General features: G+C 45.7%; 1 protein-coding gene across 2 annotated transcripts in view; it reads left to right on the plus strand.

The window, feature by feature from the left end:
* The window catches only part of KCTD15 (potassium channel tetramerization domain containing 15), a 78,434-nt gene that overhangs the window by 19,165 nt on the left and 35,142 nt on the right, over window positions 1-24,127 (plus strand). For both annotated transcript variants that reach the window (XM_063141040.1, XM_063141041.1), the window contains exon 3: window positions 23,621-23,765. In XM_063141040.1, coding sequence (XP_062997110.1) covers window positions 23,621-23,765 — 145 coding nt within the window. The remainder of the gene's footprint in view (window positions 1-23,620; window positions 23,766-24,127) is intronic.

The raw sequence follows: 24,127 nt of genomic DNA on the forward strand, positions 1-24,127 counted from the left end.
GTCCGCCCTGGCCCAGTGCTGCAACGTGAAGCAGTGAAGGGAATGGAGGCCTCCACGAAAGCGAGATGAGGCTGGTTTAGCCATCATAACAAACATGCATTCTTTCCCCGTTCTGCTTTGTTTAAACCTACTTGCGGGGGAAACACACACACTATGGCATATCACAGTGTATTGACTTCTGTGGCCTGGCTGCACGAAGGTCAAAAAGAACTTGCTTTATTTCAGATCTATTTTCTGTCAGCAGCAAGATCCCGCTGTGAAGCTCTCACTTTTAATTGTGGACCCAGTGTTTTGGTATTACAAATCTCCAATTAATTCCAGGCCTTCTTTCTCTGACTTTAAGAGGCTGTCTTGTAAATAAACACATGGAAGTTGCTTGCTTGCTATTTTTATTTTATTTTACACAGGATGGAACAAAATTACAAACTGTTGATTCAGAAGTAAGTCTCACTTTATCCACTAGTCTGGGACTAAGGTCATAGCTAGACCTAAGGTTTATCTCTGGATGATCCAGGGGTCAAACCTGTTCACCTAGGTGACACACAGGGGATCCAGTGCTCAGGCAGGGGCGTACCCTGGATGATCCCAGGATAAACCTTAGGTCTAGCTGTGGCCTAAGGCTCATCTACACCAAGGATGATATTCCACTGCTTTATAGTGCTTTATAGTGCACTGACAACTGTTGGGGCACATGATGCATCTACACCAAGCAGGATATAGCACTATGAAAACGATATGAAAGCGGTATGTGGGATGTGTCAATGGGCCCCAACAGTTGTCAGTGCACTTCAATACCGCTGTAAGGCAGTCATGTGGCTCCTGCCTTTTATATGCCGCTTTCACAGTGGAATATCCTGCTTGGTGTAGATGAGCCTTTTGCATGGTTTACTCAGGAGCAAGTCCTACTTCCTTGCTGCTACAAGTGTCCTTACTCGTATAAAGCCCATCTTTGTTCTGGGAATAGATTTCTCATGGGAATAGACTGGAACTGAGCATGGGCTACAAGATTTGCCCTTCCTGTTTCAAAAAAGAGGGACTTTAAAAAGCTAATAATTTCACAAAGACACTGTGGACTTTCACAGTGATTGGAATGGCAAGGCCCCTGCAATTGAATCAAATTTTGAATGCATTTTAAGAGGGGCAAGAAAAAACAACAGTGGGTAGTATGATTGGGGTGGGGGGGGGAATGATTGTAAACAGCAAACATTTCTCCAAGAAGGGAAATTTCTTTAAACAGTTGGCTCCTGGCCATTTCTCAAAGGATCTGTCTGATACTTGGCCATCATATAGCAAATAGAGCATAGACACTCTGTGCCACATGTCTGAAAGTTTGGGCAAATCATCTTCATTTTATTACTACTTTGAATGTTCTGGTTTTAACATAGTAGTATATTGTTTGATCTGTCCGCCTTACCTATATTGTGCCTGTTCAGATGGGGAAGCTCTGGGCAAAGGCCACATCGGGTAGGAACGTAGGAAGCTGCCTTTATACTGAGTCAGACCCTCGGGCTGTCTAGCCCAGCTTTGCTGACACGGACCAGCAGTCAGCAGAAGTTGCAATCCAACACACCTGGAGGGTCCCAGGTTGAAGAAGGCTGTTGTACACAGACCCAAGTTCCCTGCAAGTTGCAGTGGCTCAGAAGGTGAGTCTCTGGGTGAACCGCAGCAGATCAGCGAGGATTTCTGGCTCCCAGTTGCTTAGCAGCAACACCAACAAAATGAGTCCACCAGCAGTCCACCCTCAATTATACTGCAGAAAATGAGAGCGCCGGGGCGAGCCAGGAATGGCCTTCCCTGGGGAAGGGCTGTGTGCTCGGTTCTGTTCTGCTGGGTTTAGAAGGCTCCCGTCGTAAGAGTTGGCCTTCGCAGCAGGCTCCAGTTGGTGGTTTTGGGGGTTCTAGTGACACAAAAGCCTGTTTTACAGGCCCTCCTTCCACTTGGGTCCTCTTCACCACAGTAATGAGCATGTTGTTCATTCTATGGCCCTTTCTACACCTCCCAGCCTTCTGGGAGGGCAGGGGGGGATCTCGCGAGCATTTGGACGCACAGGCTGGCCAGATTTGGCTCCTGGGCCTGAGCTTCTGCACTCCTGGTGTTGCCATTCCCACTTACAGGAGGGGCCAAGAGGGAGCAGTTGAGCAGTGTGCCTTTGTCTTGTTTACATAATGCCCAAATTCTTTGCAGTTCTTTTGAATTTAGGCTCATTGTGCTGTGTGAACATGGCCAGTTCCTTTCATGCTTTATTGGGCACCAGCTGAGGCTGACTCCTGAGCAGAGAGGGGTTCTGCTGACCTCTAGACCCCAGCGCCCTTGCTGCCTGTCCACCTGTCCTCTTCAAGGGGACAAGAAATGAAAAGAGCCAGGAGTGCCTGGCTGTTTCCGTCAGGTCAGTGCTGTGGATGGGGCCCAGGGGGCAGGGCAGTGGGCAGTGATGTGACTGAGTGGCAAGGAGGTGGGCTGAGGGCATCTTCCACTCCCTGCTCCAGAAAAAGAAAAGGAAAAAGCAAAAGCAATCTGGACCTGAGACTGCTGCTGGAGGCAGCTCCAGGTTCACACAAACCACCCTCAACCAACTCGCAGCCCTCCAGATGTGTTGGACTGCAATTCCCATCATTCCCAGCCAGCATGGCTATGCTAGCCGAGAACGATGGGGGTTCCCGTAAACCCATCTGGAGGGTACCAGGATGGGGAAGGCAAATGTAGTTGAGCTCAGCTGAAAGTATTTTGTCTGCATGTTCTCTTATAACAATTGGTTTCTGCTCGAAAGGAAAAAGGCTTCTCCTTTATTGATTTTTCTGTTTGAATCCGGCGCATCTGCCAAGCTCCCAGACGAGGTATGGAGAGATGAAGATAAGGTGCACTTCACTGGAAATCATGTCCCGAGGTCACTGTAAAAATGCAGGCGTCACGGCGCTTCCTCTGATAGTTGAGCTTTGAATGCATGTTGCCGTGAGACGTCAGGTTTTGATATGCACAGATCCCTTCCCAGCGTACAATGCAGGGGGTGGGTGGGGGACTGTGAAAGCGAAGACAACACGGACTCCTCTCGTGTTTGTGTGGGATGTAATTTGTGTGGATAGGAGAGAGGCCCTGCTGGATCAGGCCAAAGCTGCGGGCAGCCATGGGCAGGAAGGCAACATCCTTCGCTTGCTGTTTGTCCCAAAAATGTGGCACTCAGAGATAGACTGCCTCGGGACAAGAGGTTCCATTTATTGAGCTCAGCCTTCTCCAACCTGGTGCCCTCCAGATGGAACTCCTGCCATTGCCAGCCAGCATGGCCAAGAGGCATCTGGAGGGCACCAGGCTGATTTAGCAAATAGCCACTCATAGGTCCATCCTCAGCCAATCGGCTCCTTCCCTTTAAAAAGCCAGTAGCCCTCACAATGCCCTCCATACGACGTGCAGAAGTTCTTTCCTTTTGTCTGATTGGAACCTACTAGCAAAACGCTTCATTGGATGTCAGGACAGATGAATCTGCTCATTTTTATTTTCTAATTTTTCCAATATTAAGTTTGTTTCGTTGTGAACATTGAGATTTTTTGCATGAAAATCTGTGTGCATTTTGTGTGCATTTCTCCTAATCCATGTTTTTCTATGCAATTTTTCATAATAGGCACATTTTTTTACAAGCAAATTGCCTAATGCAGTGCACTTTTAAACGTTATTTCCCCTAATATTTGTGTTTCTGTGTGCACTTTCCCCTAATATTCTTTTCACAAATTCTTTTACACATTTTGTGACTGGAGACCTGCATTGCAAAATTAAGAGAACTGTGAATTTCAAAGGATAACTTCAGTTTCGGGTTGTGTTTTGGTTCAAAAGTGCACAACTAAGTAAGTTCATTCTAATATGCAAACCAAATCATACCTTTACATGCTGCTATCATGTTTCCCCTTGGTGGTGATGTTTTTCCCTCCTAAATGGAGGGAATTTAGCCTCATAGAAGAGATTGTTCCCCAACCCCTTGGTCATTTTATGGGTCGGGGCAACACTAAAGGTGAGGTTGGAGGTTTCCAAGAGTACAGCACCCTGCTGGGGGTGCGTACTGGCAGGGCAAGAAGAGCAACGGAGACTTTTTAGCCTCTCTGTCACCCTTTCTTGTATTTTCTGTTAGATGAGCCTCTGAGCCTATCTCCTTGATGTTGGCAGAAGAAGGGACAGGAACTGAGAGTCTTAGGGACCCTATAGATCCATGGGTTCTCCTCACTCATTTCCTTTCCTCCTGAGGTTCTGACACCAATCTCTGGGGAGGAGGCTACCACGGAGCTTTCCATGGTGGCTGGGAGGGGTGGGGGGAATGGATAGGAATCCCAGCTTGGATTTCCATCTCCACACACCCCACACCCCGAGGTCATAGCATTGCCTCAGGGGTGGATTTTCCAGTATCCTTTGTCCCCAGAGATGCCGTCATAGGATCATTCACTTATTTGCTCTTTGTCAGCAACAGTGGGCTGGATGGACCAAGGGTCTCACTATGTTCCTATGACACCTTCAAATAGAGGACTGTCCTCTGTAAAGTAGGACCTCCAAATATGTTAGACTATAACTCCCATCAGCCCCAGCTAGCATGGCCATTTGCTGGGGAAGACCTGTCAGCTCTCCGGTGTTTCAGAGCAGAATGTTTTCTAGCCCTGCCAGTAAATGTCAAGAGCTTCCAGAGATCCCTAACCTTCCCTGCCAATAGAACCATCTTTCCCAACATTCCCTGGGGAGGGAGAGACTGTATGACTTTAACTTAAGCAGTGCAGATACAGCCACAGAGACCATAGAAAGATGCAGCGAAATGAACCGGTTTAGGTGTACAGAAAGAGTGGAATAAAGAACTGACAACAGAGAAGAAGAAGAAGAAGAAGAAGAAGAAGAGACGTTGTATTTGAGCTGTGATTTTTCAAATGTCTGAGTAGCGGGTGAATCCTTGCAGGTGCTGAGTGCCTTCAAGACCTGCTGCATTGGGAAGAGAGTGGAGCTCTTCACCCTGCAGAGCTGGGCCCATAGGGAAGCCAAGAAACACGCTCATATTGGTTGGGGGATTTGTTTAATGGGAAGAGATTTTGCTCAGACGCTGATTTTTACATCCCAAATTTGTGTTACTTGAAACATAAAAGAGCACAGGGACCCTGATGGAGCTGCAGCCACAACAGTGCTTATGAAACAGGATGTTTTATACATGTGATTCTCATTTTTAAAAAACCCTTTTACCTGCTTGTAAGATATTCAAATAGGACAGAGTGAATCCCCACTGCAGCAAATGTGCAGCCTGCAGCTCCTATGTATGTCAGGGGAAGAGGGGATTGCATAGTGGATGCAGCGTTAAGTGTGACCTCTGTAGGCCACCAAGACTTACGGGTCTTGATGGACCAGTGACGGCCAAGCTGTCATGCACAAGCAACAGCAACATAACAGGGGATGGTGTGGTTATTAAACATGCAAGCAGCCCAGAGTGTGCATAGTTGGCAATTCTTGACCCAAGCGAAAGGGAATACGCTTGCAGGAGATATGGAAGATTTTCAGACCTTGCAATATGAGACTAGGGCAGAGAAAGGCCTCAGCCTCACACAAGTCCTGTTAGGAGGAAAGAGAGCTTCCAAGAGGAGCCCTTTGCCTCTTTCTATGGGGCCTATGTTGGGGCTGACACAGGGCTTGGAGAGACTTGAATCCCCTGTTCTGTTCGATATGTTTTGAACTGTCTTCTAGGAGTATCCTTTGGGATTGAGTCAAAGTTCTAAGTCAGGAAGGTAGAACTTCAGGCCCACAGTGTGGATTGGGACCCCAAGTAGGCCAGATTTGACCCATGGCGCCATTCCAATTCCAGCCTCCCTGGGGTCCCAATCCAGTCCACTGGCCGCACCGCCTTCCCTGGCCCCACCCGCTTTCACCTAACAGCCAATGGCTCGTTGGATTCCCTTCTTTTTCACATTTTTTCTTCCATTCTCAAAAGTTGAAATCTCTTTCCTATGGGTTAGATAGTGGCTATAACAGCTTTAAGCTAAAAATTGCTGGTGTTTTGCGGGATTTTGGCCACACCCGTTTTGGCTTCAGCCCCGCCCCCTTTTGGCTGAGGTGCTGCCCACCACTGGAAGGCAGCCTGTAAATTGAATTCTGTCCTCTGCCAGGAAGAAGTTTGACCCCCCTGGTCTAGGTATATTAATTTCAACTCAACACTTTTTCTGGTTGCTTTTTCAAAATAAATTTGTGTCTTTCAGTTAAGGAAAAACAAATAAATTGTTTATTTTCCTGCCGTATGTATGTCAAAGCGAGTTAGTTTTTCCTATGGCTATGAGGGAAGGCATTCTTCATTGGCGCAATGGATTTTCTGTTGTTGAAGACATGAAGCTATCACCCTGAGTTAGATGAGGAGCCCGGAAGACGGTCTACCCCAGTAGCAGCTCCAGGCAGGGACCCTTTTCCCAGCCCTGCTCCTAGGAGGGCAATCTGGGACTTCCTTCAGGAAAAGCAAATGCTCTGCCATTGAGCTGCAACCACTCGCCGTATTGCTAATGGAACTGAGCGGCTTTCTTCAAGCCAGAGGCGGGGGGGGGATTCTTTCTGTTCAGGGCCACCTGGGAATAGTCTGTTGATGGTGGCATGCTGGTCATGGGTGGTGGTCAGACCCAGCAGGGGGCAGAGCCAGAGTCCAATGTGGGTGGGTTTTGCAAGTGGAAAGGATTTGAAACTGCTCCCGCAACACTGCACAAAACTAGGCATTACACCCACCTGAAACTAGACCTTAGATTGCACATTCCTCATCTATACTTCAAGAATATTAAGTGGTCATTTTATTTATATTTATTTATTTATTTAAGCATTTTTATGCCGCCATTCAGCCAAAAAAGGCTCTCACAGCGGCTTACAAAAGTATTTCTTGACATCTGTCATTTCCCCTGGAATGTCAGATTTGTGAGAACAAGACACTCCTGCTGTTCTGTGAACGGAGAGGTTTTCTGCAGAACTCCAACCTCTTCATTGAAGAGACATGATCCCATTTGTACGGAAGCCATTTTTGGTTGAAATAGTAGGGCTTGCACATCCAAACTTGCTGTCTTATTAATGAAGGCCTCCTTTCTTTTGAAACGGTTAGAAATCACATAGTTGTCACCTGCCAAATCCCTCATACCAGAGTTTCATTTGAGACAGCATTTACCAGGTTCCTGATGCTGTTTTTCATGACAGGGATCAACTTGGGAATATATGAAATATTGACAAAGTGTGTTCCTGAACACCATGGTTTCCCTCACCACTGAGTAGCTGTAGCCAGGCCCTACGGACACAGGAGTGTGAATAGGTGTTCAGGGGACCAAGTGTCTCTGAAGACCTCTGAGTTCTGGTACCTCTTATTATGGAAATCAAGACGTTCATCCACCGAGTGTGTTGCTTTCAAATGAATATCTTCCCCAAAGTGGCCAATTCCAGATGATTGTCATGTTTGAGAGTTCCCATCAGGAAACCACACCTCCATTGTGCTGGAGTTCCTATTACTGAACTTATTGTTCAGTTTGACGTGACACTTCTCAAACGTTTTGACCAATTTTTCTGTTTGGTATGAGTCTCATCAGCATTTGGATCTATAACAGAAAACCCTAATTGGATTCATTATTCAAATTCAGAAGCATGCTGCATATACTTCCCAATTCTCTTTCATCCTCTCATCCATTGTTACTGGAAGTTTGATATATGTATCCATTCTAAACTTTTTTTAAAAAATCATCTCGGCAGCGACTTTGGTACACTGACTTTTAAAAATATGTATTGATGGCTTATACCCCAGCTCCGATCTAGGCAAAAATAGATATTCTCATCTGCAGAGAAAAATATAAAAGTATTAAATCTAGGTGGTAGTAATAGATCCAGTCGTTCCTCCGGGTGCTTAATAGTTAGTGGATGTAATATCCTTCAAAAGCATTGAAGAAGTAGCATATGGTAGATTGGCGGGGGCGGGGGGAGAACTCCTGTGGCACTCTAGCATCAAAGTCAAAAGGTAGGAACACAGTGTTATTACAAAAATTAGAGATGGAGAAGCCTTTTACCTTGCGGGATCAGACGGAATTGCGTTGCACCTTAGAACACAATCACTGTTATTCTGCATCCGTCCATCTGATTCGGTAGCCTGCCAAAGCTGACTCCCGTGTATTCGTGAGTAGTCATCCCGCAGAATTCCATTTCGTCTGCATTTTGAAGCAGACCGACAAAACGTGCATTTCCTGGACTACTGTGTGGATCAGAACACAGTTCACCTTCAAGTTCTGCACTTCTCAGAATTTTCTGATGCAGTTATTGGCTCAAGGATTGTGTACCAAAATGTTAGGGAAGGAATCATGCAAAATGAGTGTGTGAGGAAAAGATGCATTCACAATGAGTGTGTTAGGGAAACATGTGAACAAAATGTACATGCTAGGGAAAGATACATACAAAATGTGTGTGTTAGGGAAAGTAGTGTACCAAAATAAATGTTAATTGTTGTTCTGTTTGGGGAAAAAAAGATTCCCAGAATGATGTAGAAATTGGACAGAACAGACCATGCTTTAGGGTGGATTCCTGCATTGAGCAGGGGGTTGGACTCGATGGCCTTGTAGGCCCCTTCCAACTCTGCTATTCTATGATTCTATGATGACTTAAGATTGACTGCATGCAAAACCTGACATGGATCAGACATGGAGGGATTTGTACATTCCTATTTGTGAATCTCGTGCAAGAGAATATCAGTGGACACTCGTGTTCCCCTTATCCCTAGACACGTGGAAAGAGAAAGAAGAAGAGACGCTATTTTCAGAATGGACAAATTGCTGTCCCTGAAGCACAGCCAGCCTCAAGATGTCTTGAGTTTAGAAGGGGCTTCCAGGGCAAAGGCTATGAAGTCCCCGGTGGCACCACGCCTTTGAGATACATGTGAAATTGATGCCAGTAAAATTGTATCAAAGACCATATGTGCTCTGTAGCAGAGAAGAAGGGTATTTGGGTGGGCTCCTTGTCCACGGGTAATGATAGCCCTAGCTCCTGCCTTCAACTGTGGCCAGCCTTCTTTCGATTCTTAGAGGAAGATAGCATTGAAAAATGTACGGAAAAGGGCAACTCACAGCCCAACCTGGTGCATGAGAGGAAGTAGGGTGGTTGTGTGTCTTCTTTTACAAAGACCAGTCCTCTATTTGAAGGACTGTCAGGTCCGAGTATTTTAAAGATAAAGAACTCTTCAGTAGAGAGAGCAGGCAGGTGCCCATCGCTATGGATCACCCAGACAGCAGGCTCACCTGGTCACGGTCTTCCCCACTCTGGACAGTTGTATTCCCAGAAGGCCCCTTTCCCTCCCCCACCCCTTTTTCGCCAACTGTCAATGGTTTGGTGGCTTCCCAGCTTTTGGGCAGTTTTCTCTCCATTCTGAAAGTTTGAAATGCCCCGCCTAAGGCTTCGCGACTGGCAGGAAGACTGGGAATTGTCATCAAAAACCTACCCTGCCCTGGGCAATCTGAGAGTAGACCCCATAGTACTTGGCTACTTTTTCCTGAAACCAGGTAAGTGCAGGACGTGGGCCAGGGAAAGCTCAGCTATTTTGAGCTGGAAGCCAAGATTTAGGAGGGGCATTTTTGCCTTCACATTATAGAGGGAAGTGGGAAAGTTGAGAGGAATTTGTCCCCATTAGCTCCCCTCGGTTCTACATGTGGTTATCATATCAGATATTTACTTCTCCAAATTTCTGTAAACTTCCAAATTTCCAAATTTACTTCTCCAGAATTTCTGTAAACCGCCCCGAGAGCCCTGGCTATGGGAGTGGTATATAAGTTTAATAAATAAATAAATAAATAAATGATTTCTAAAAACTATGTACTGTATTAGAGTATTACAATTTCTGTGCACCGAGGACAAGCAAGTCCTAGGTTGCAAACTGAGACTACAACTCTCAAATGCAAGAGCAAGATGCATTTCTGCCTCTAGAGGGCACTGCCACTGTAGCAGAGACTGCAACTGGTAGTGATGGCTATAGCTCAGAAAATGAGTTTGATTAAATTTCATGCATATTCATTGAATCTTGGCCCCCCCTTTTTTTTCTCAGTTCTTTTTATTGGAATGGGGGCTTTATGTCCGCTTGATACTGTGGAGGACTAGCGGAGACATAAATAATTTTCTTTGTTGCTAATGTTGATGGTTTCTTTGGCTGTTGTTGTTTTTAAATTGTTTTTTGCCTGCTCCTCATAAACTGGCAAAACCAAAGAGGTTCCTTACAGTTCAGGTGTTCCTAACAGCTCAGGGGCTTGTAGCTCCATTTGTTACCAAAAAAAGGTAAAAAAGTAAATTAAATTTGTAAGAATTGTTTGAATACACTGTACTTTTAATATACCAAATGTAATAATTTTATGCCAAACCAACTTGGACATAATTACATTTTATGTTCCTAAAGTGACTTTCAATCTGTAAAAAGTGCTAATATTGCCTTTTTTTCAATTTTCCGGAAAATTTCCTTCCCCCCCTCCCCCCCGGAAAAAATGTTCCCCCCCCCCACATGTCTTCAAAATTTCCAGAAATTTTACATCTCTAGTGTTGAGCCTCTTTCAGCCCCATGACTGTATTCCATTTCAGAGGTGGGAAGGGCTTAAGGCAAAGGGGGCGGGGCCAAAAACACCAGCTTAAAACTCTTACTGCGAGAAACTCAGCCTTCGAAGAGGCCTTTTAGAATAAGGAAAGGACGGCACAAAAGCCAGGAAACCACCACATGATTTATGGTGGATGAAACGGGGTGGGGCCAGGGGAAAGGGGTGGGGCTATCTGAGGAATCCCAAGGGCTGGATTGGCCCCTGGGCCTGGGGTTCTGGCTTAGGGGGAGTCTACACTGGCCGTTTATTGCAGGACTGTACCTCAGTCATCACTAACAGGCCACATGATGTTCACCTGCTCGTACGGTGATCTCGGCTCCACCTTTGAGATTTCCTGGAATATCCCTGACTGCTTTTGCCGTGGTTTTTCCAGCTCTCTCGCTTCCATTCCAAAGAACTTTTGCGGTGTGCCGCCCTCCCCCCCCCCCTTGCGAGGTCGTTGCTGTTTGCCGTGAGCTCCGGGCTCAGCAAACAGCCAATCAGCTGTGAGGGGCGTGTGCATGTGTATCGGAGGTGTGCGGGAGTGGACTTGTCTGCCATTTTCACCACATGTTTTGGATGGGTATCAGCATGCTTTACTGCTAAGTGTGTGTGGTTTTTTAAAAAATACAAAGATATCTCTACATAGGACCGCGTATTCAACGGAGTTCCTATCCCCCATGTGTTGCTGTGCGTCTGCGCTTGTGCTCATGCCTCATGAGTTAGTAAAAAAAAAATCTCTGCTCCGTAGCCACATCACTTGCCCAGCACCACCCACTTCTGCTAATCCACATGCACAAGCGGCATAATGGGGCACACGTGCTCCCTCAATGGCACTCCTGAAATTGCGGTACACGTCAGTGCCATGTGCAGGGCCGGTGCCAGACTATTTTGCGCCCTAGGCAGGTGAGCTGCTTTCACACACACACACCACCATTCTGAAGCGGCCCGCCCACCCACCCCCACCCCAGCATTCTGGCTTCGCTTCGGCTGGGTGAGCCCAGCCGAAGCGAAGCCAGAATGCTGGGGTGGGGGTGGGGCGCGGGCAGCTTCAGAACGCCGCGCCTGGATGCCGCCCTCTCAGAGCCGCTGTGGGAGAGCGGCTTCCGGGTGCGGCGTTCGGTGCCCCCCTTACCTTGGCGCTCTAGGCGGCCGCCTGAGTGGCCTCTATGGTAGCACTGGCCCTGGCCATGTGCCCCCTTGAGTGCCAATCACAGAAGTGGGGAACATTCAGAAGCCCTAAGCTGCCCTTCGGCTTCTTCTGTGGCTGCAAAATTTGTGAAGGGAAACAGAAGAAGGAAATAAAGGGCAGAATTACTGGAGGGGGGTTGTTCCCAATGATCCCTCCCCCTTTTGACTCAGTAGTGGTGTTTGGCTCAGCCCTCGTCGCTTGCACGGGCCTGGTGTGGACTTGCAAGCAGCAGAGGCAAGAAGGTTCGTGTTTCCTTCGCCTTGTTGGTGCTACCTTCCACTGAGATCTTTTTTTCCTGTTCGGCAATGTTGCAGATTCCCACCTCGGCTGCCTGAGCACAACATCGGAGTCAAAGAGCAAAACGCAATTGACAGACTCCATATCAAGTGCAGTGAAAGCCTCTGAGATCTTGTCAACTTCACTTTGCCCGTCTTGTGGTGTCTGGGATAAAACAGCCGGAGTGTGTGGGGAGGGGTGTCGGGGGGTGGGGGGGGGAAACGTAGTGCAGAGCAGCCGATGTGCAGGAGAAAGTGGAGCAGTGGAACAGCGCAAGAGCTGTGCGCTTGGGGCGCACAGGGAAATAAAAATCCAAAAGGACACCTTTCAGGGCTTATTTTCCATAAATGCACAATTACAAAACAATTTGACACGGGGGCAGAGGAACTGTCTATGCCATCCATTTTTAATGAGTGTAAACAGATAAATTATAAATAGAGCAAATATTACTGAACAGTTAAATATTAATCACATAATTGCTGAAATTAACGTTCTCTGTGCCCTGTCTTTGCGATGGAGATATAAACCCTGCCGTGTCAGTGAAGTAAATGCTGCTAGTAGAAGTAGGTGTTCTGAGAATGCTGTTCTGGGAGGGAGGTTGACGAAGAAAGGGGCTTTTCTGGCTGTATCCGGGAAAGAACTTTCCAGGCACCTGAGTTGGTGATGCTGGAGTTTAGATATTTGGGGATATTTTTTCCTACACTTTGTCTGACCAGTTGAATTGTGACGTTGACGTGGAATCTCAGAGCTGGAGTTGGCAGCATAAAACCTTTTTCTACGATAACCATAGCGTGGTTGCAGAGGTGTACCCCAACTCTCTCTGGGCCATTGCACGAGATCCTAAAGATGTAGAATTGCACACTAATTTATTCACTGGCACCTCTAAAGCAGTAAAACCAAGGCAGCCACGTGGACCAAGAGATAAAATGCCAAAATCCATGTTAGTGTAATACCTTTGCTAGGGCCAACCAAAAGATCAAAAAAAAATGGGCAAGCTTTCATGATTCCCAGAACTCTTCATAAGGTGAGATGATACAAATGGCAAGTTGTGGAGACGGGGGAGGGAATCGGGAAGGAACTTAATCTGACTTGATGGTGAAGTCACAGTGTTTGCATCTTGCATTCCGTGACGGGAGTTGCAGCCCAACACATCAAATAGGGAAAGGAGGGTTTAGGTGGACCCACCACAACCTTGCTGCACAGCCATATATCACTCAATTATCTAACACAGATTCCAGAGCAGGAATCTGTGTTAGGTAATTGAGGTATAAACAGTAAAAGAAAGAAGATTTAAAAAGCAAATTAAAATTGTTCAATTTAAAAACAAAGGAGCCAGAAAAATCAGTGGCTGGTCAGTTGGGGAAGGCTTCTCAAAACAGAGTTGTTTTCAGGAGGCGCCGAAAGCAACCTAGAGTTGGTGCCTGCCTGACCTCCAGGAGGAGAGAGTTCCACAGAGAAGGGGCCACTACATAAAGGCTCTTCTCCTGGCGGATTCTAATCGGGCCACAGGTCCACATGGAACCACCAGGAGCAGGCCCTCCGACGACCTCAGTGACCAGGTAGGTTGTTAAGGGAGAAGGCGCTCTCTCAGGTATCCGGGTCCCAAGTAGTTGAGGTCATTGCAATAATCCATCATAGCTAATAGTGGCTCATATCACTCCACCTCCTTGCATGTCTTTGATCCCCTTTTTGAGCCATCCAAGGCCATAGCTAGACCTAAGGTTTATCCCTGGATCGTCCAGGGGTCAAACCTGTTCATCTAGGTGACACACAGGGGATCCAGTGCTCAGGCAGGGGTGAACCCTGGATGATCCCAGGATAAACCTTAGGTCTAGCTGTGGCCCAAGTTCTTGTGGCAGCAAATACCATAAATTGTGAGTTCCCTAATTTAATGAGAAAAGGAGAGAGAAAATCCTTTTATCTGCCTTCTCCACACCATACATAATTTGATAACCTCTGATCACAGCCTTCCCTAACCTGGTGTTTTCCAGATGTTTTGGACGTCAGCTCCCAAAATTCCTGACCATTGTCCATGCTGACTGGGGCTGATGGAAGCTGAACTCCAAAACATCTCAACAGTTATGTGGGTTTTCCAGAAAATTTTGAATTGGAAAATTTTCCTATGCAAATTAAATTTATTGGTATTCTGTTTTAAATTGAACCATGTTAATAAGCTGTTTTAATCTTTTTATCTTTTTACTGTTTTATTCATATGTTCATTTCTCCGGAATCTATTTTAGATATGGAGCGGTATATAAATATTGTAAATAAATAAATAAAATAAAGGGGTTGTGAGAAGTACATTTTCTCCAATATGCCGCAGATGAAGCTAGAGACGGTCTCATGCATTTGCAATAGCTCTTCTCCTGCACCATCACCAATGGTCGCTGCCTGAATACACCCCACGCAAAATAATGGCAGATCTGGGGAGGGTTCTCTCTCGTTTTTCCTTCATTCTCCTGCACTGGCTTCTGGCACAGGCTGTGTCTGTAAACTGATCATTGCCATTTTTATTTTTATTTATTTTTTGCTTTTGGTTTCATTTTAAAATGCACACACACGCACGCGCACTCTTTCTATGGCAGTTTTTCTCAGCCTGATGCCCTTTGGATGTTTTGGACTTCCAACTCCCAGCATTCCTGATCATTAGCCATGCTAGCTGGGGCTGATGGGAGATGAAGTCCAAAATGGGCTGGGGAAGACAATAGGCTTAACACAGTTCAATGCAACAGCACACATCCATTGGGAAGTAAGTCCCACTGAGTTCAGTGGGTCATAGTCCCAGGTAAGTGTGTATCGGATTGCAGAGTAGTGTTTTAAATTTACGGGTGTTTCATAGAATGTTTCATCTCCAGGTGTATCTGACGGTTGCATTTACGACGGAAAGAAGCTGCAGCTCAAACACGTTTGGCAACATTACCAACTTTCCGGGCGGGCAGTGGATGGGGCAGGTGCCAGAGGGGACGCCGCTGCGCATGATGTGGGTAGATTAACAAAAGCCCTTTCAAGGCAGCCCCAGCATCTCACCGGCAGGCAAAACACAGAGAGTTCACAAGAGGCAAGAAGCAGAAATTAGCCAACAGTTCCTTGTAAAGAAGGGTAGCTGCAGCTTTGGGAAAGAAAGAGCACAGATGGAGGAGTTGAGGATCAGATGTTTGGGCTGTGATGCATGGGAGGAACAGAAGGATTGATTGAAAGAGAGAGAGAGTATCATCCCTGTGCATTGCAGCGGCCTTCCTCAACCTGCCCTACTTTCAGAGGTGTTGGACTAAAACTCCCATTGTCCCCAGCCAGCATGGCTACTGGCAGAGAGTGCTGGGAATTGTATTCTAACGCAATTGGAGGGTGGCAGGTTGGGAGAGGCTAATTTACAGAGTGCCAGGCGAGTGGGCAACGGGTGGCCCTCCAGATGTTTTGGCCTACAGCTTCCATCAGCGCTAGCCAGGGGTGGGGCATTGTGGGCCAAAACATCTGGAGGGCCACAAACTGTTCACCCTTGGTCTAAAAGGATGGATCCTTGGCCCCAAGGAGCTTACAATCTAAAAATGCCTCACAGGAGATCGGGAGGCAGGGATTGGAAAGGAAGCGGTGTGTGGTTGCTTTCAGTGCCCATGTTGAGGCTTCATACTGGAGACCACCACTTGCAGAAGAAAGGGGGGCGCTTATTGGTGGGGCCAGAATGTATCGGGGCCAGAAGCACCATGGAAGTGTAAACAGGAAGAAAGGTTTGGATGAGGAGAGGGGAAGAATTTGTGGAAATGTCACTGGTCATTCAGTGTCCTTTTGATTGCAGCATTACTCTTGGTGTACTCTTGGTGGCACTTTAGATGTGGCTCCTTGCGTAAACAAAGGCTTTGCCATCTCTTAAACCTTTAAACGTATATAATTGCTCATCACGTTTATAATATTTGTAATGCTTATATTGTATATTAATATGGCCTCAAAGTAAAAAGTTTTTTTTTTTATCTAAAATGAATTGACATCAGAATGAAAATGGGGAAATATTTTTTTCAAGGCAAATTATTTATTGATTTATTTCTATACTGCCCCATAGCCAAAGCTCTCTGAGCGGTTTACAACAATTCAGAAGATAATAAAATATAGCATAGAATACAGCATAAAAAATTAAACATGCAAAATTTAAAGCAATTTAGACAACAAAAAATGGTTTCAGTAAAACACTAGACCTGTTTAGATGACTAGTATTAAGTAGCCCATCATTTCCCATTCAATGCCTGGGAGTGGAGGGAGGTCTTAAACTGCAGTCAAAAAGATGGCAGCGATGGCGCCAGGCAGGCCTCAGTGACGAGCTTGTTTCCCTTCCCACAGAATCATAGAATAGCAGAGTTGGAAGGGGCCTACAAGGCCATCGAGTCCAACCCCCTGCTCAGTGCAGGAATCCACCCTAAAGCATCCCTGACAGGTGGTTGCCCAGCTGCCCTGGCAGATGGTTGTCCAGAGTTGTGTCCCATTGGCTTGAGCCCCAGATCTCTTAGCTGCCTGGTAGAGATGTGAAGGCCCAGGAAAAAAAAAAACCTTTTGGGGGGGTTTTCCGAAAAATTGAAAAGAAAAGAAGAAGAAATGGATTACATGATGTTTTATTTTAGCATGATAAATAAAATGTTTAAGACAAGGTGTTCGGATATTTGCTTCTCCAAATGATTTCTAAAAACTGTACATTATCAGATTATTACAATGTCTGTGTACCAAGGACAAGCAAGTCCTAGGTTGCAAACTGAGACTACAACTCTCAAATGCAAGAGCAAGATGCATTTCTGCCTCTAGGGGGCAGCACTGCCATTGAAGCAGAGACTGAAACTGATAGTGATGGCTATAGCTCAGGAAATGAGTCTGCTGAAATTTCATGCATATTCATTGAACCTTGGTTTCCACCTTTTTCTCAGTTCTTTTTATGGGAATGGGGGCTTTATGTCTTGACACTGGAGGACTAGTGGAAACATAAATAATTTTCTTTGTTACTAATGTTGGTGGTTTCTTCTGTTGTTTTAAATTGATTTTTTGCCTGCTCCTCATAAACTGGCAGAACCAAAGAGGTTCCTTACAGTTCAGGTGTTCCTAACAGTTCAGGAGCTTGTAGCTCCATTTGTTACCATTTTAAAAATAAAAAAAATAAAAAAGGAAATTCAATTTGTAAGAATTGTTTGAATACATTGTACTTTTAATATACCAAATGTAATAATTTTATGCCAAACCAACTTGGACATGCAGTAATTACATTTTATGTTCCTAAAGTAACAAAGTGATTTTCAATCCATAAAAAGTGCTAATACGGCATTATTTCAATTTTTCTGAAAATTTCCGTTGTTTTTTTTTGTTTTTGTTTTTTAAACCCCGTTTTTTCCCATGGCTTCAAAATTTCCGGAAATTTTACATCTCTTGTGCCTGGCAATGCCCCTGGTCAATGCTGCCTGTCCTTCAGCCCTTGCTTGTTTCAAAATATGGCAGCCCCGTTTCAAAATTAGCTTCCCCTAGACCAGCCTTCCTCAACCTGGTGTGCTCCAGATGTGTTGGACTACAACTCCCAGAATGCCCCAGCCAGCGGCTGGCTGGGGCATTCTGGGAGGTGCAGTCCAACACATCTGGAGCGCCCCAGGTTGAGGAAGGCTGCCCTAGACTTTCAAGTAAAGCAATAATTCCATTTAGAATATTGAAACACACTCTACATGGGGCAGCCCTTGAAGAGTGTTTGAGAACTGCACCTGGTGCAAGATGCAGTTCTTTCTAGCACCCGCCACGTGTGACCATATTACACCATCTTGTATCAACCCCACTGGCTCTTTCCAGGCACAGTTCTTTACCTATTAATCCCTAAACTGCTTGGGGCCACGATATCTGAAGGATCACCTCCTCCCGTATGAACCTACCTGTTGTTTAAGATCTTCTTGGCGTGTCCTTCTGTGTGATCCACCACCAAGCGAAGTTGGGTTGTTAGAAACATGGGACAGCAGCCTTCCTCTGGAACCTTTTCCAAAGGGAGATTAGACTGCTGCCCCCCCTTTTGTTCAGTTTTTAATATATTGCCTCTGCACTTCATTCTTAAGATCCTTGCCTTCTCTTAATTGTGCTGTTCATGATGTTTTTAAAGTTTTCAAATTATAAAGTTTTCAAGTTTTAAATGTAAGTCGCCTTGGGGGTTCCATTTGGGCCAAAAAGTGAGAGCCAGTGTGGTGTAGTGGCTAAAGTGTCAGACTGGGAGTTGGGAGACCCGGGTTCTAGTCTCCACCTGACCACGGAAACCCACTGGGTGACTTTGGGCCTGTCACAAACTCTCAGCTCAACCCACCTCACAGGGTTGTTGTGAGGATAAAAATGGAGAGGAGGATGATTATGTACACCGCCTTGGGTTCCTTGGAGGAAGAGAGGTGGGATACAAATACAAACACAAAATTAAATAAATAAATGGTTCATAAATCTATAAATAAATAAGAAAAACAATGATTTTATCACCTCAGATATGCAGGCAGCTGTCACATCCAGACTAGGCCAGCGTAATGCTCTGTAAGAAACTTCCAACTGGTACAAAATCCAGCCACCCGAATGTTAGTCACACATATCGTACCAGTCTTGCATCAGTTGTCCTGGCTACCTCTTCATTTTATGCACTCCATTTGCAGTGCTAGCATAACCATCGTGTGAAGAGGGCCACCTTGGAGGTCCTGCTCTCTGCCCTGAGAGAAAGGAAGATCAGGTTCACAGGTACGTGGGTGAGGTGTCCTTTTCCCTCGGTGGCATCTTTGGAAGCCCCTCTTTGGGGTGAAATTTATTCCCCACCTCCCCATCCAGTGATGTTTCAGCAGATCCAAAAACTCTTCATTCTGCCAAGCTTCATTTTTATCGCTGGTTTTCTGTGCCACTTTAATCCAATTTTTTTAATGTATTGTTTGTTAAAATATTTCCCCTTTTATTGTGAATTTAACAGAACAGAAAACAAATCGTGAAATTAAAAAAAGAATAAAAAATACTTGCATAGGAATGTCATTTTTTTCATCAGATATGAGGATGGGGATAAAGTTATGCAGAGGTTTTACGAAAAACAGACCAAATATCCATGTATTTATCCACTCGCAAGTTGCACCTATAAACCACCCTTTCAAATGTCGATAGCATTGTTAAGTCCTCAGTTGATAGCGTTGTGAAGTCCACATATTAAAGATTGTTTCAATACAAAGTTTATCCTTATTATGACCTCCTCCCAAAGGAGGCAACTATTGGGCATTGCCAAAATTTAGGAATAAAAGAAGCATTAGGTGCGTTACAACTCCAGCAATTATGCAAATTAGACAACCCCTTATTAAAAAGCCTTGTGGGGTCCAATAAACCCGAAACAAGATTTATTTTTTTTGCTGAATAAGGCATAGCCTAAGATCCGTAGAAACTTCAGATACAGACGCTAAGACAACACTCCATTGGTTAAGCAAAATAGGACACTCCAATTGTCTATTCCATTTCTGTCTTAGACCCTGGATCATTGGTCAATTTTTATGGATGGTTTGTATTGTCATATCTTAAATATAATTCTTGTGGTTCAATCCCAAAAAGGCAGGATAAAAATATAATAACTTCATAATAAATACAAGCAACATTTTTTGTCTTGTTTTATTTTGCTCGGTTCTTCAACTCAGCACTCAGCGGGGTGGTTTCTGCCTTGCAGCAGGTATGCTAGAGAGGAAGTGGTCCTGGAGATGATAGGACACAGGCCCAGTCCTGGGATTTCATTTTGGATCTGTTTGCTATTCACCAAGCCTGCCTAATTGGGAAGTTTTCAGCCATTAGCCCTTGCAGTCAAGAAGACACTTCACTTTTCGTGATTGGCCTGGCTCCATTTCTGGACTGCGGGGGAGGGGGGCAGGGAGGGGGGAGATTAGGAGAAGGCAGGGAAGCAAAGGGAGATTGGGCAAAAGCAAACCTGGGCAGATCCGTGGCGAAGGCAGGCAGGAAGAGGCAGGCGCGATTGCTGGCAGAACGCGTCGCCCACATGCATCCAGAAAGCTGTGACTTTATGGGAGTTCCAGCAAACATCTAATCTACTTTCATCACTACTGTAAATGTTCTCTAAGCTGCAGCATTGCTAAATTAATTCAGTACAAGATTGAGCACAAGTCTTATCAGTGTATCCCCTACTAATTGATTCCAGTTTAACCAAGAGGAGTAACGAGTCGATGGAATTCCAGATCCAGTCATGCACGGAAAGCCAAGTCGGAATTAACCCTTCATGGTGCAAAGCACTTTTCTAACTTCAAAGATCTAAGAGGACGCAGGGCGACCGTGCACCCTGCTTTTCAGAGGACAGTCCTCTCTCTGAAGGGCTGTCAGAGAACAGTCCTCTGTTTGAAAGGGTGTCCAGTCCATGTCCAGTTGAAAGATAAAGAGCCGGAAGAAGGAAGAGCCATGGCCTTGAATTTGGTTGCCCAGAAACAGCAGGCTGAGCAAGCGTCCAGCTCACCAGCTCACAATATTCCCCACTCTGGTGAGATGTATTGTACTTCTGTTTAAATTACAGAAATAATTTCTAAAGTAGGGTCCATACATATAAATTAGTACATGCAGGTTTTATGCAAATCTATGTCCTTTTCGGTCCTCTTTTTCCTTTCTTTTGGCAGTGCTTAAGTGATCACCCTAAAGAGGCTTGTGTTGGATCTCCGTATGGCTAAAAAAAGAACTGACAAGGGGGGGGCGGAGGTGTAAAGTGTTTTCCAGGTGTTCCTGATTATGAAGATCATCTATTGGTTAAGTTGCTCCTTAAAAAAAGGTGGGGGAGCTTTTCTAAGTCCTGTCGGGCTGTTTTTTGTTGTAATAATTATGATTTTGGTAAAATTGACTCAAGCCATCAGAGCAATAGACTTACCTTCACCCAGGGCGGGGTGGGTGGCAAGGCATGTTTCTGTAGCCCCCCAGGGCTCAGAGCTTCCCCTACTCCAGGGCTGTTGACTCTCTTTTGCCCCAAGGCTGAATGCCGTTTAGGAGACGCGCTTGGGGGCCACATTCCAGAACCAAATGCAAAAGGCATGGGGTCAAAATAGCATCACATTTCAACTTAAAGTTCTCACTACCAGTAGCTAAGCGTTAGGAGAGGTATTTTAACATTTTAGAATAGGGGACAAAAGGAAACTACCAAACAGTTGGTCATCAGGGGGTGAAGGATCAGGCTGAAAGCTAACCAACAGGTATCAAGAAAACAGAAGTGGCTTCTTACTATACTCTACAGAGCAAACCCAATTTCTACAGGTACAGCAGTGTTTCTTGTAAGTAACGCATCAGGTGTACGTGATACAATCCATTTCTGTCGAGCTTTTGAATACGAGTTGGCTATCCTGGCCCTACCAGGACAGAATCTACGCTATTGCTTTAAAACGGTTTATAACAGTATTGACCACTGTTGGGGCCCAGGACACAGAGCTCCACAGGCCGTTTTCAACCTGTTTTCAAAGTGTTACATCCTGCTTGGTGTAGATCTGGCCCAGGTTTCCCCAGGGGCGTGAGCAGTGGGTGTTTCCAGAAGTGGGTATGCCATCCACATGCTGGGGTGACACAGGCCTGCCATGAAAAGTGTGTAGCTGCCCAAAGCAGTGGTCGCCTCAGCTCCCACAAGAGCAAAAGTTCCCATGGCAGCTTGATTGCTTTTTGGGATTCTGATTCATAATTAGCAGTGTAGGGGGAACAGAAATAGGCCATGCGTTGGGGAGGTATAAATGCGTATTGGAGAGTTTCCCAATTAATTCAAATTCCAAATGATTCATATGTGGCCTAGATGTGGGGCTGATAGACCATAAACAAGGTGGGGAGTGACCAGCCGCAAATTGTGGGTTCCGGATAGGGCGCGGGACCAGCAAGGGAATTGTGGGAGCTTGAGCAATATGAAATATCTCTGTAATTAATCCAGAGGAGAGTAGATGGCACATTAATGAAATCTGCAGATGATTACTAAATTAGAAGGAACTGGAAACACCAGATTTCGGAGCGATAGCGGAAAGAAAATTATACATGAAGTGGGAGAACAATGTGACATCAAAAAGAGTCTTTTCCGATCTGGGCCATGCAGGAGGAAAGCAGCCGCCTGTCCTCAAATCATCCGAGTAGAAAATCGCACCCAGACGCCTTCAATTCTGGGGAGATCTTTTGGCTTCCTGTGAGATGCAAACAAATTCAGAGGAAAGAGGGAGGAAGCTGGAGGGATTTCTTCTGCAGGAAAGGCAGCCGAGATGGTCTTCAGAGATGCTTTTAGAGTTTGAGACACGTTTTGCAATAGCTCAACTGTCAGGAGAGGGAAAGAAGATTGTTTCAGGGCGTGCTTTTGCAAAAGGGAATCCTTTGAACTTTCTATGGTGTGGTGTTTGTAGACACCAGATTGCTGCCGCCCCTACACACACACACACACACAGGTAGAAGAGTCTCTACTTTCTGGTCAAATAGCTCCCTCTCCAAAGTTATTAAGGCATGGTTGTGTGGCATTGTCTGCATTCACATGACAAGCTAACCCATTTGCAGAATATTGTGTTGTCTGAATGCAGCGTGTTTTCTGCAGGGTAGCTTGTTAATCATGCAGTGTGGTTTATTTTTCTCGGACAAACCACTTTGAGAACCCGTGGCTTGTTGTCGGGTTGTTCAGATGATTAACAAGCCACCCTATGGAAAACATGCTGCATTCAGACTACATGATAAATCACCCTGTGGAAAGTGCACTGTGTTCGGACAACACCATAACCCATGGTTCAACAACAACCTGCACTGGGTGGGTTAGCATGTTGTGTAAACCCAGAGTTTGGAGAGTTCCCAGGGTAGGTGGGTCCTTTCACCCTGGGTCGTGCCCACAAACAGAAGCCTGGTCCAGACACAATGGCCTTGACTTAATAAATCCCTAGCCTGGTGGCCTCCAAGTGTGTTGAACTGCAGCTCCCATCATTTCCAGCCAGCATGGCCAATGGGAATTATGAGAGTTGCAGTCCAGCACATCTGGAGACCACCAGGTGGGGGAAGGTTGTAATAAACATGGTAGCTGAGCCAAGGAAAGACACCAGGCTTGTAAGTTTTCCCCCCTCCCCCTTTTGTGTGATGGATTTGGCTGTTTTTATTAAGCCAGTGTGGTTGCATCTGAACCAGGCCAGTCTTTCTGTCCCACCCTGACTGTGCATCTGTGAAAGCCCTGTGTAAGGCTGGATTCAATGACATAGCCAGTCCCCTGAATCTGAGCCATGTGAATGCACCCTTGCAGCTGCTTTGCTCCCCAGAATTGGTGAAAAAGAAGAAATGGTGCATCATCGTGTAATGTGGGGTTTTGGCTTGATATTTAGAGCCTCCTGAGCTACTTGACTAATGCGTTCCTTGAACTGAGCAGCCAACTCTGGTCCAAGGCCACCAGTCTTTTGTGGCTCACCATCCTAACGATCATGTGGGGATGCGGGGTGGTTTAATGTGCAGGGTGAACTCAGTTAATTTCTCTGGGCTCCTGCCTTAGAATTTGAGGCTGGACTAAATGATCTTGAGGAACCTTCCAAGATTCTGTGACTCTTGCAAGATCGTGTGTCCTTCCACTCCGTTTTCTGCCCACCCTTTTCCTTTTTTTCCCCCCTCCCAGAATAAGCCGTCTGTTTAATGGCACGGAACCTATTGTCTTGGACAGTTTAAAACAACACTATTTCATTGATCGAGATGGTGAAATTTTCAGATACATCCTAAGCTTCTTAAGAACGTCAAAACTGCTGCTCCCAGAAGACTTTAAGGTAAGACAGGCCAGAAACCTGTAATCAGTTTGTTTTATTATTCACTTATTTCAAACTGAGTCCTTTTGTATTCCCTGACCTAAAGAAACCACTACATCAAGGTTCAAACAATACTTCTTCCTTCCTTTCCTTCCTCCTTTTCATTTTTCAGAACCAACTGTGGCTAGTGTTATGTCTGCACTGGTCTTACGGCCAACCATGACTTGACTTGCTGCAAATCTCAGTTAGCTACCTAGGGGGATTCCACAAGTTGTACTGAGGGTGCTTCCATGCGCCCCCAGTGCGCACCCAAAGCGATCGTGTAGCTTGCCTGGAAGAGATGAGGAAGAGGCGTCCTTGCCGCTGCTGCCGCCACCCACCTA

This window comes from Elgaria multicarinata, chromosome 14 (assembly GCF_023053635.1).
Source record: "Elgaria multicarinata webbii isolate HBS135686 ecotype San Diego chromosome 14, rElgMul1.1.pri, whole genome shotgun sequence".
Taxonomy (NCBI): domain Eukaryota; kingdom Metazoa; phylum Chordata; class Lepidosauria; order Squamata; family Anguidae; genus Elgaria; species Elgaria multicarinata.